Genomic DNA, 13660 nt, shown 5'->3' with positions numbered 1-13660 from the left:
ATGAGATGAGATCTTCCAAAACAGCGTGATGTTTAGGACACCGAATGGGATTCATAATAGCCCGACAATGACTTTATATTTTCAAAATTGGACTTGGTAAGTTTTTTGGGGCTTTATGTTATTTGGTCCCAGCTGGCCATTAGTTGGAGAGACAGAGTAGAACAATTTTCCAAGGAACCTTTCATTCTTTCAAAAGAAGCGAAGAGAGGGACATGGACATTGGGATGCCCTACTCTCCTGAGTTCAGAGTCTGGCTCTGTTTAGAGGACATCACTCCTATGTGAAGGGCAAATCATAAAAAGGTCCATCGGGCCTAAGGAGTGGGGTTTAACTGAGGTTTACCTCAGGAAGACCACAATCTCTAGGGCGATGACTTCTTTCTGGGACTCTTGGTCTTCACTGTTAGGGTGGGTGAGGTGTTTGTGTGGAGCCAAGCGTTCTGCCAGTCCAGTCGACCATCACAAACACTCCTCCGCCAGAGCAACAATTCCTGCAGAGTAGCCCGCTGATCCCCACATGCACGAGACCTCTGGAGCACCTGAGGAAATGACAGAAAGTTCATTTTTAGTACGGTGCAAAATCTACGTATCCAAAACCCTGCTTCTGGAAAGCTTCCTTTCTGCACACTTCAGGTCCAACCCTGGCTGGTTCAGGTGTGTTTGATTAGGGTTGGACTCTGCAGAATGGTAGCCCTGCAGGAGCATGGTTGTCTACCCCTGATTTACAGTACTTACCGCCCATTAACGCAATTCCCACGTAATTTAGAATGCAACTGTAAAATAATATATAGGTAATGCACAAAGCATCAGGAAATTAAATGTGTCCAGTAGTGGTATGAGTGAAGGTATAGGGTCATATGAAAAAAAGTGTCCATGATAAAGAAGAGGAACTTCTTTTAAAAAGAAAGTTTAAAACATGTGCCAGGTTCTTAAAAATGTAATGTGAGTGCACACAACTTAAAATGTTTTAAAATAAATTTTTCAAGGTAAAAAATATTCTATACCAATACCATAAATTATTAATTCATAAATATCATTATGATTTTGGAAAGTTGCACCACATGACGTTCTAAACCTGATCTAACTTTGTCATGATGAATCCATGATCTTAAAATTCTGTATAGTAAAACAATAAGCAGTAAAACCAAACATGCATATTCAGGTATCAGTCATTATATGGACAAACTAGGTTTTTTTCGTTTAATTAAATGAATAGTGACCTTTTTTGTACACTTACTGGGTGGAAGAGAAAGGGAAATGAGTGCAAATACCTGGATAAGAAGAACCAGTAACGCTTTAAATTAGGGAACGCACTTCACTCTTAACTAGTTGCTTATTAGCATGCATTTACTAGCATATTGGCTGTTTATTAGTACTTATAAAACGCATATTAATGTCTTATTCTGCATGACCATATTCTAGATTCCTTAACCCTGCCCTATCCCTAAACATAGCTACTACTAACAACTACCTTGCTTACTCTATTAATAAGCAGTAAATTGGGATTTTCTTGAGGGAAAACTCTTAGTTAATAGTGAATGTGTGTCCCCTGAACTTAAGTGTTGCCGAAGGGCCTATTGATGTCTAAAACCCTCTCCTGACAGCTGCTGCCGGATGCAACCAGCAACCCTGCTATACACGCATACACAAAACCCACCCATGGGCATCTCTCATCCATCATACAAGCGTAATCAATAAACAGATAAATCAATCCATCCCAATCATCTGCAGCTGGTAAATGCCACAAATGGAACAGGACCTCCTGCTGTGCATCTGATCCATTCATGACGGATGCAGGGTTGAAGGAAAGTCACATGGCTTTAGTGTGGTCAAAGATAAAACCCCTGTCCATTTGTTCTCCCTATCTAATAGGATACCCAACTGAGTCTGATGGTACCAAGATACTGTCATTTGTTATTACTGTTGAAGTTAATAAGTGAAGCTTACAGAATCCTTACAAACAGTCTTTTGAACATAAAGACGGAGCTTAGGACGTACAAATCTGGGCTGTTGACCTGGATCAAACACTGAACGCATTACTGTGCTTGAGTAAGGTTGCTCTAGGTGAAGCAACCCTGTTTAAAGTGTAAGATATGTGTGGAATGTGCTAAATAATATAACAATTATAGCCGAACAGCAGAATTGGGAGGGGAAATAAACCATCTGGGACATTCAGTTCTTTAACATTCCATTGACAGAATATACAGCAATTAAGGCTTTGCAATTCAAATGCGTTGAGATCTCTGTAGGTTTCCAAACAAGAAATGGTCCCTATTATAGGATAGTGTTCAAATCCATCTACAGCAACTGGATAAGAATCCTACAGTGCAACAGTGCTTAAAACAAGAAGGCAAATATAGAGATGATTTTTCAAATAATATATCTTGAAAGTTAATTTTCTTAAACCAGTTTTTTTTTCTTGTTTTAAATGTAAAATTTGCCAAAATGATAAGAAAAATCATCTCTAAAAATTAAATTAATAAAGTATGAGGAAAGGAGAGGGGAGGAGATGTTATGACACTCGCTTTGGTTTATTTATTTAGTAACCATAACATTAATAAATTAAATGTTATCTGAAACAAAAAAAAGTATATATAAATAATATAACTTATATAACTAAAATAAACAAATTATATATATATATATATATATATATAAAATAAATGAGGAGAGCGTTTAGGAAGAAACAACGGAGGCCGATCATATAGTAGAGAGTTGTGGTAGACTATCTGGAATGACGTAGCGGGATGCCCTGGCCTATTTTACCGGTCCGCTCTGAGAGGGAACTCATCCGGAAACATCATGAGAGTGTGTGAGTGCAGTAGTGATGCTACAGTACAGCAGAAGCGTATTCTAGTAACCCAGGTCATCTACAGAGCCGCACACACCCACGTACTGCTCGAAAGTAATGATCCATAATTTACACCTATCTGTCGCCTCTCAGTTCTGACATCACTACGCTAGCAGAGACACAGCGATGGCACACAGTGTACTGAACCGAACAAATGGTGAGCACACACATTCAGTCGGCCAATCACGCACATCCATTAAGATCAAGAACGACGTCTGTGTCAATCACTGCATTCACACCTGTAATGCTATCTGGACGCTGCACAAAGCACACACAAAGCACCTGGATCACATGCAGCTATTCATATTCAACCACAGAAACCATTATGTTTAACCTTGCATTATTTATGGACTTCATCAAAGGCCACACATGCACGATTAGAGATGTGGATAAAGACAGGCGGGCTGCATGGACACTCATTTTCCAAATTTAGCCCAGCCTCTCAAACCATCGGGGACATCCAGTTCTTTGACAATCAATTGACAGAATATTTAGTGATTCAGGCTTTGCAATTCAGATGAGATGGGGTCTCTAGAGGTTTCCAAACAAGAACAGGCCCCCATTACAGCTAGTATTCTAATCCATGTAAAGCACCAGGATAAAAACATCAGTAAAAACCCTTCAAAAAATTCAAATTAATTCAGAAGCAAATACATAGATATATTTTTTGAGAATATATATATTTATATATATATTTTGAATTAGGTTTAAATTTTCTTGCAGCATTTTATCTTGTTTTAATCATAATATTTGTCAGTATGATAACAAAAATAACTCACTGTATTCTCGAAATAAATCTTTTTTTTTATCTTACTCAGTGAAAATCTTCCCACCCCTATCCGGAACGCTGGATCCCTGTCAATCTTCAAGCAACAACTGAAAACTCATCTCTTTCGGCAGTACTTGACTTTATCCTAAACTAAAAAAAAAACAAAACAAAAAAACCTTAATCTTTCCCTCTATCCTTCTCTCCCTTCCCTCCGCTTACTAGCTTGTACTTATTTGAACAATGACTGAGACTTGGTGTTACGAGCACTTGCTCTGTCTGATTGTCTCTTCAAGATCAATCGCATAAGTGAAGCAAGTAAATAAATATAAAAGCAAATCAATCAATCTGAAAAGTAGTCTTTTATGATGACATTTTAATGATATTTTTACTGCAAAACTTCATTTTTCTAATTTCAACTGCATGCATTTTAAAAATCCTAAAACAACAAGCATGTGCCAAACCAAAGGGCTGTAATTTTGAAAGCGTGCATGTAAATAAGGGCAGCTGGTCAGTAGGCTCAGATGAAGGGGAAGACACATGGAAATATCCTGTCCCTGGGGAGAGGGGTGGCCCGTGGCCTGACATTCAGCCTGGCTCTCCCCTTCATGAGATATAGGGCTGGAACTCAATACGGGTCATGCCTGAATGTCAGCACAGTGAAAGGTCAGCGGGGACACGTGAGGCTCATCACGGTCTTATCATCCATGAGGCATCTGCACTGCATTAGCCCCACCACCTACTAAAGCAATCTTGATACAAAGGGCAAAGGTCAGGGAATCATTATTAACACGCATATTATGGGATTTTCACTCTGCTGGAGCATTCGGCTCAACATATAACTTGCTCTCTCCACCTCTAATGTTCTCTCTATTGTCCTTTATATGAGAGAATATTGCGGCTGTGTCTTATCTGTGCTGTATACAGCAACACTGGATACTATTCATACTAAGGTGGCAGTAACGACAACTGATAAAATGGCTTTTCATGGCTTAAATGCTTCTCAGTGTTTCTCAAAATGTCTTTAGCGTCTGTAATTTTCAACTGGTGGCTTACAAGTTAAGAATGTGTTGTAGGTCTTTTCTGATAGGATAATGAGAAGCAGGAAAAAAAAAACAATCAAATGCAACTCACCGTATAATAACCTGAGATGGTGAAATAAACAGGTTTATTAACATTTAAAAGGAAGAGAAAAAAATAGTCCAATCAAATTTCAAATTAAATGTTATTGTCGGCCACAGTGTGCTTTGTTGTGTGAATTACTGACTGTGGAAAGCATGAAATTGTAGACATTCAAGTAACAAAAACTGTCAATCGTCCTATTCAGCATGTTTAACAATTTTGAATATTGGTCTATGTAGTTCACTGTTTGATTTTAAAGACATTCTTTACTTCTAAATGATAACAGCTTAAAAGCCATGGATGTCCAAATCTGGGTCGTGAAACAAAACCACTATGCCATGTATAGACATATTTTCAGAGAACATGCTTATGTCTGGTATAAAGGTCTCTGTATTGGGGAGTATATACTGTACAAACTGTAGTCTATAGAGAGATGCGTCTAACTCTCTATCCAGGCCATGCAGATGTGAAGTTGGATTCTCCAATAGTGGTTTTATCATTCAACCTTTAAGAAGTAGAAAGCTCTCCTCCTCCCTTATCCTGTCCCGTCCCTCTACAAGAACCGTTTAATTGGTAAATATATTTCCATTGAAAATTTGCAACTTTTTAAAGTATTTTAAAATGAAACATTTTGCAAAGCTGAATTTTCAGCATCATTATTCCAGACTTGTCACACGATCCTTCAGAAATCATTCTAATAAGCTCATTTGCTGCTTAAGAAACATGTTTTGATGAATTTAAAATTCATAAGAACAGCACTTATTTGAAATAGAAGTCTTTTGTAACATTTTAAATGTCTTTACTGTCATTTTTCATATGTTTAATGCACAATTGCTGAATAGCATTAATTAAAAAAAATCAATAAATCAATCAATCAATCAAAGCGACCCCAAACATTTGAAGGGTAGTGTAAATGGTAATCTTTCAAGTTCATATTGAAGTACCATTGTATAACAATCTGATACCATTACTTTACCGTAGTACTACCTTTGTAAGTGCTGTACTATAGTACTACATTTTGTGAGTCTATTAATTCTCTTGCATGGTAATGTAATACCATAGTATTACTGAGGTACCACGTCCAAGAATGGTGTACGGCTACAAAATAGTACCAAAAAGTGCCCAAATGGAATCAAAGGACTTTTTTCTGTGTCGATTTTGAAAATCTGACAAATGTGTAAAATGTGTTAAATGGAACTGAGTATACTAAAGTCTTACTGATATCTGAATGCATTATGAGATTAGCCATTATATTTAGTCAACAAACATGGAAGCATCTGTATAATTCCAAGAATTGCAGATTTTCCATTTCTGAAGATTCTGTGGTGTTTCATGGCCTGATTATTCATTGTATTTTCAATATCTATCAAACATACCGCCAGTTCTTCTCAAACTGTTTTGGCTTCCATTATTTTGCTTCTCTTCTTCAAACTGTTGTGATGCTTAATGCATAGAGGAACATCATAAACCATACTGGGAATACAGCTGTGGAAATTCTCTCTGAGGAACCCAGAGCCATCTCATTACGCCTTCATTTTCAAAGCTGATGGAAATCCTTGGTATGAATATCTTCCATTAAATCAACAAGAAAACTGTGTTCATGGAAGATTAGCCTATCTAGAAGCAAAAGACAAATTGGGCGAGTGCTACAGTTCAATTGGCAAGCATAAGCAGTGAATGGAGCAGTATTAGGAGATGGTCGTGTGCACAGCTAGTCTGATCAGATTACAACCATTGAACGAAGAAAACACAGACCTTCATCAGCCAGTTTGTTCTGATCAGACGCCACAGAACCTGATTGTGTGCACTCACATAAGATACAGAACACACAGAACCCAACAAAAGAAATCAATGTTCATGTTATGCCTTAAGGAGGATGGCCACCCTTCACATGGTGAGGAAACGGATTTCAGAAGTCCTGTTGGTATCAGACTGAAGCTATCCTCAAATGTACTTCAGCATCTTTGGAGAAACTCTTTGGAGCTCTCTCACAAATAAACATGAAAACATGATCCCCAGGCTTGGTGCATCAAGTACAATCCTCTAACGAATGCTCCTCAGCTGTTTCTCTTCAAGCTCCTGGAAAGCCTTCAGACTATTTGAGGACAGCAAAAAGCTGTGAAACCTTGGCATATCATTGTCTGACTCCTAAACCTATAATAGCCTTACAGGCATGAAGTTAAAGGACGTCTTGAGGAAAGGTGAGCTACAGAGCTCAAGGACAACAGTGGATGCCCTGTGATAGTAACCACCACACAAAAGGTCTTTATTTATTTATTTACTAGATATATTAAAGTGCATATTGCAGGTTAATTTTTTTTTTTCAAATGAATATATAACCTTGTATGAAAATACCACATGAACCGTTAATGCAGGATTTGAAAATGTTTTACAAGACGCGAGGGCACAAATTCAAAAAATCAAAAACTGCTTTTTTTCAACATCACGTCACATAAGGGAGTCGTGCGCCGGACTCTGCTTTGAGCGCGCGCGAGTCAGTGTGTTTTCGGTAGTTATTTTTATTTCAATTTATCATTGTCATGGTAAATTATTGTGTTTGTGGAGGTTGCACAAACTCCAGTCTGTCAGGACATCGAGTCCACAGGTTTCCTAACAAGAAATAGGACGGTATCTTCCGGGCCTCGGTGCGTTAGTGCAGCTGAAGAGACTGGACTTCACTAATGCATCTGCTTCTAACACCGCGGTGGTGTGTAACTTAACGATCACTTTACACCGGAGGATTATCATCGTTGTTGTATCTCTAGCACAGCCTTCACCATTTAACACACTTTAACAACACAGTGTGATACCCAGACTGAAAGATTGTTAAATGTTTTTAAATGGGTCAGATGGTATTTCTTTTGGTAGTATATGTTTGGTACATCTACATATATATATATTAACAGTTGAAATGTTGTGTTTTGAGTCGGGTATTAACAGTGCTATGAAATAATATTTAAGATTTAGTGCTGTATAAATAAAACTGAATTGAATTAACCATAAATGCAGATCTGCTTGATTGTGATTTGATTTTTTATTGATTGTCAACAAAATGGGGCCATTCAAAACCTTTATAAAGTCGTCCTTCCTCAGTAAACTATCTTCTTATGGCTGACACAACACATGCACCATAGGCCCAGCGAACAACTTGTCTGTATGCTGTCATTATTGATTGTGTTATATCAATGGCATCAAAAAGTGTTACTTATAGGTAGTCATGACCTAAATAGAGTTAACTTGTAATTGAGAATCAAAATTATTCAGACAGTTTTAATATTAAGATCTTTAACAATGTATTTATACATGTATACAAGTATTTAGCTTAGAGTAATAAATGATTTCTGCCCTAAAATATGTGTCTGCTGGCCTGGAGAAGTCTATGCTTTCCTCGCATTTCCCACACAAGCACCTATGAATCAAAAACTTGTTTATCTCTCTCTCTCTCCTGCGGTGATAAGAAACCACTATCACGTAACGTTAGTGTCGGATATTAACGAGTGTGTCACGCCTGATCAACGCTTATTAGTTTCTATTACTGGTAGTATCAATACTAGCATTGCTATTGCCTGATTACATTAGCTAACGTGTGTATATCTGTAAGCTAACACTGATCTTTCACCAAACACCTGCCCTGTTCTCCTCACATCAACTCAATTTGTCTTCTCTGACCGTTGTTCTGTCTAATCCTGGCCTGTCCTGCTCTCTTGGCTGCATAGCAGGCTCATCACTTTATCTGTGGTCCGTCATACGAGTGTAAATACACATTTAAAATTTCCTCAGCGTCCGAACTGTCATTGCGATCCATTGTTTTCCTGTGGTTTAAATGGACCGCTCTGATGCGTCACTTCCGGTTTTGACGCGTTTCAGATGCGGAAGTAAAATTCTCTCACAAAAACGACTCCAGAAGCCTTAATAGCGTATTTTAAAGTATATTTTAAAGAAAATCTAGTTCCTACAGTATTTTTCTGTACATCGACTCACTGGAGTCTCTAACCTGCAATATGCCCTTTAAGGAGTGGCATTGCTTTACTTGAGTACAGAACAATAATCCCAATATACATCTGCACTATTTTTTTTTATTGTTGGCCTATATACAGTACATGCAGTAGCCTATTTTATGTGTATAGTGGCTATAGTATTTTATAATTTAATATCTAACTTCTTTTTGTCAAATTTATACTTGCAAAGTGTCACTGTGCTTCTGTTTTTGAAAATATTGAAAATAAATAAGCTGTCTGCCTCCGTGCAGGGGAAGACAAGATGTCTCAGATTAAGCAATTGAGGTGTTTAGTTATTGGATGTAGTAATGAATATAGCAGTCATCATTTACTCCCAACATCTGAGCCACTGAAGACACAGAGGATTTAACGTTACTTTCATTTTGAATCCCCAATCTACATAAATGCATCTATGTTCGCCTGAATCATTCGTGATCCAGCTTTATCTACAGAAGGAGTGAGTATAAGGTTTTTTATGAATCTTTGCAAATCGCCTTTCCTAATAATGTGCTAGTTAGCTAGTTTCGCGGCTGAAGTTTAGTATGCTCCATAGATATATATACCTAGATGCCTCATTATCGACTGTTTCTATGGGCCATGATACATAAGCCATCCTCTATTTTTGGAACGGGCTGCAAATCTTTGAGCGTATTGACTGTGTGCGTCTACAACAGCAAGTTATACGCTTGTATATCTTTGAATAGTCATTGATTATTATGGTGAATGCGAGATGGCTGACGCGTCAACTTATCTGGAGCGATGGAATAGGGAATCTACACAATATCTATGGTTTGCTCGTCACTCCACGGAAGAGAGGGGCGGAGTCAGCAGAGCTCACTAGCATTTAAAGCAAGAACAGCGTGCTGAAAACAGAGCTGATTTTGACAGGGTAAAGAAGGTGTTTTTTACTCTACCATTGAGAAATTTTAACTAAAGTATGTTATAGACTTTTCATTAAGAGCCTAAAGAATCATATCAACTTGTGTAAAATGTGCATCCAATGACCCCTTTAAATAAATAATGCAAGTTACATCGTTTTCCCATTTATTCATTGACATCTCTCCAGTCCCCGTGTTGAGAGGGAGTAACTTGGGAGTAAGTGCAGAGACATGGCTCTGTTCCACACTCTCTAAGGCATGATTCAGCAGGCAACAATGAACATCTCAGCATGAGAACAAACTCCATAAAGAGCCTCTGTCTCAGAGAGCAAAATCAATAAGCAAAACTTAGGAAAGGAGAGAACATAAAAGGGGAAAGGACTGAATGAAGGATCAAGGAAAAAGCAGGGTTGCCATGTTCGCAGCAACGAAAGAAGAGCCAGCGATGAAGAATGGAGAAATTCTTTAACAAAAACTGCAGCTCGTTTTCAAGGAAACAGAGACTGGACTGTAACGCTTTGACTGTCTCCAGTTTGACACAGAAGAAAGCAAGCGCCATTACATGCTGTACGGTAGATCATTTAATCCTCAATATCATCACATTTACAGGAATAGTTCACCCTCAAATTAAAGTTCTGCCACCATTTACTCATCGCCATGTAGATTTAAACTTGTATGCTGGTTTTTCTTCTGTTCAACATACATTTGTATGATGCTTTTAGATACTTTTTGTTATTTTTGGAGCTTGACAGTAATGCAGCTGCCTAAACATTGTTCAAAATTATTATTTTTTCATTCCTCATAAGAAGGTCAGGTTTTAAACAACATAAAATCAATGAGTAACTGATGAAAGTCTTCAGTTTTAGATTAACTATTTCTCAAAGACTTATTACCACAACAGACCACTTCGGGTCCTAGATGTCGCAGAGCTGCAGTTTCCTTCAATAGCATGGAAAGCAAAAAAGGGAAACGTAAAAGACGGAAATTGCAAGGTGAAGGGCAGTCAGTGAGGTACTGTGCTATAGACCAGACTCACCCCATCCCTACATAGGCCTGAGGGCTTATTCAGCCCCCACAGCCTACAGTGCCGCCCCTGCACCGAAGGGCGAGAAGTTGAGGTGACCCCTCTGAAAGAGAGGAGAGAAAGACAAAGAGAGAGAGAGAACATTCAAAACACATATACAGCATTTCTTACATTCTTTTCACAACATAAAAGCATGTGCTCAATACACGTGATTACCTGTAGCAGATGTGCAGACATTATTGAAAGCCAAGGAGACTTACACAAAGAGACTGGATGGTATGACTTTGATTCAGTAGGGATACTTTGCTTCAAGGTTTTTATATATATATATATATATATATATATATATATATATATATATATATATATATAGTGGCCCCAAATGTATTTGGACACTTAAGTCACATTACATTTCTATATATAGATTGATTGATGCATCATGTTTATTGTGACCCTGGACCACAAAACCAGTCATAAGTAGCATGGGTATAATTGTAGAAATATAGAAATAGCCTTTAAGAGAGTGCTCCTAATCTCAGCTCCTTGCCTGTATAAAACACACCTGGGAGCCAGAAATCTTTCTGACTGATAGGGTATCAAATAAAATCTAAGCTCAGAATCGATTCCAAAGGAATCGCGATGCATTCGGAAAATCTCAGAAACAATCCATGAATCGATTCTGCATCGATTTATCGTCCCAGCCCTACTAAAGACTGGAGTAATGATGCTGAAAATTCAGCTTTGTCATTACAGGAATAAAGTAAAATTTTTTATATATTAAAATAGAAAACAATTACTTTAAATTTCAATGCTATTTTGCAATATTACGTTGTTGTGGGTGGAAATCAAATAAATGCCTTGATTATGTGTGTTTTTGCAATCTTTTCTTTTTTTTTTTTTACAATAGATGCTTGGTTTGCAATTTAATTAATGCAATGGCAATCATACATTTGAAAGTCTTGTTTAAGTGTCCAAATACGTGGGATCACTGTATCTACAGTCAGTTGTGCATCTGATCTCCACATGTCAGACAGCATCTCCAGGATTGCTTGATACACAGCAGCCCTGTCAGAAGAGATGGCCTCTTCAGACCTTATCTCATACAGACACGGAGCAAGAATACTCCATTACCAGAGCGCCCGTCCGGGAACACTTCATTCCTCCTGCTGTCATTTTCTAAGCAATCTTCCACACCCGCCGGATCTGAATGCTGATAAGGACGAACTGCCCTCGTCTCATTCTCGCTCTCAATCGCAATCTTCGGCGAAACCAAGCTGATCAATAATTAAACATCATGATCTTCCGCATGTTATGAGACGTTACGATGTGGATCAATAAGAAGCGGATGAACCAGACGGCAGGAGGAGCGAGATACAGAGAGCAGAGACGAGGAAATATGAAGCAGGCGTGTGCTAATACATGTTAAGGGGCATTAAAAGGCTGTTTCCTGCTTCCGAGTGCCATAAGGACATTAAGAGGTAGAGCGTCTCTTTGAGGATGACCTCTGGTGGGGTTACATTTGAGTGATGGGAGCACATCGTCACTGCCATCTGTTTTTCTTCATGTCAGACCTTAGATAAAAGGACTGGGATTTACTGGCACAGATCGGCCCTTGTGTTGTTTGACGCCACTACGATAAATACGTTAAGACTGAAATGGTGCACATAATGTTTTAGCATTTGATGTTTTGTTATAAGTGCGTATCTGGCACAGCATGGCGAATCTGAAACTTTGGTGTAAAGTTACCAGAGGACTGAATATTGGTAGTGAGTGAGTATATACTCTAGTTGATGTGTTTTATAGTGTCCAGTTACAGAGAGCACTAGCCTGTAGCTCGCTTCCCTCTGTAGGGGGCTATTCTGTCGTTCTGAATATTTTATTATCTAATTGAATAATTAAAGTTTTATTTACGGTGTAGAAGGCGGCCGTGCAATTGTGCAAGATATTTGTAGGCATGCATCTATACGTCTTTTTTGCATCCACTTCCTGGTTTCCATGCGGTCTGGTGACCTTGACCCCTATCATGTGACACAGGCAGGAAGCCGAGGACAGAATGGGATCCGGTAACCAGAGAGCCTGTGGCATTCAGTGCTTCTTGAGGTACAAAGCGTCTCGGGTATCACTAGTGAACCTCAGAATGCTTCTACCCTGTTACCTTCCTAAAATACAACCCAACATTTTGATACATGCTAGAGACTTCAGGGAGGAATAATGTGACAGCTCGGTCTGGCTAGACTGACGTGAAACAAAATTAGATTGTCTGCATTAAAATCAATGAAGATGTCTGCATTGGAAATGCCTGCAGTGAATCGGCATATTAGAATGATTTCTGAAGCATCATATGACACTGAAGACTGGAGGAATAATGCTGAAAATTCAGCTTTGCATCACAGGGATACATTACATTTTAAAATATATTACAATAGAAAAGAGTTTTTTTTTATTGTAACTATATGTAATAATATAACTGTTTTATTGTATTTTTGATTAAACTCTTTTAATCAATTTCAATCAAGCTACAATATAATATACTTCTGTCATAATCAGTGTTCAGTAGAATAATCAACTTCTAAAAACATTATTCTTTAAATATTTAGAATTTGTATTTTTAGTCATATTTTTATAATATTAACAATAACTAAATGACATATTTTAATCAATATGAATGTTATATTTATTATTGATTGATTGGTTGTAACTGTAGGGTAATAAATGTAATTCAAATATTTCAAATATATTAAAAGATCAATTTAAATTGTAATAACAATTGTAGCAATAATTACTGTTTTACTGCATTTTTGATTAAATAAATGCAATCTTGGCAAGCATTAAAGACAGTCTACATACCTAAACTTCTGAATCTTGCATTAAAAGCAGTTTGTGATGTCATAATGCTGAATTATGTGTTAAAATGTGTTCTAAAAAAATATTAGGCCTATAAATGGATTAGACATGACTATGTATTTGTAGGCAGGTTATGTATGTCACTGTTTGGTTCTCATGCATGGACACAAGAACTCTT

At 37.7% G+C, this 13660-nt stretch overlaps 1 protein-coding gene across 1 annotated transcript in view; it reads right to left on the bottom strand.

Annotated features, from left to right (window-relative positions):
• Window positions 1–361: 361 nt before the first annotated feature.
• Window positions 362–13660, bottom strand: part of LOC306876884 (unconventional myosin-XVI-like) — a gene marked incomplete at both ends in the record, with an annotated part of 162128 nt that continues 148829 nt past the window's right edge. Inside the window, one exon of the mRNA XM_079428326.1 lies at window positions 362–538. Coding sequence (XP_079284452.1) covers window positions 362–538 — 177 coding nt within the window. The remainder of the gene's footprint in view (window positions 539–13660) is intronic.

This window comes from Barbus barbus, assembly GCF_936440315.1.
Source record: "Barbus barbus genome assembly, chromosome: 11".
Classification (NCBI taxonomy): Eukaryota; Metazoa; Chordata; class Actinopteri; order Cypriniformes; family Cyprinidae; genus Barbus; species Barbus barbus.
The sequence above is the reverse complement of the archived record's forward strand: the minus strand, read 5'-3'. Positions and strand labels throughout refer to the sequence as shown.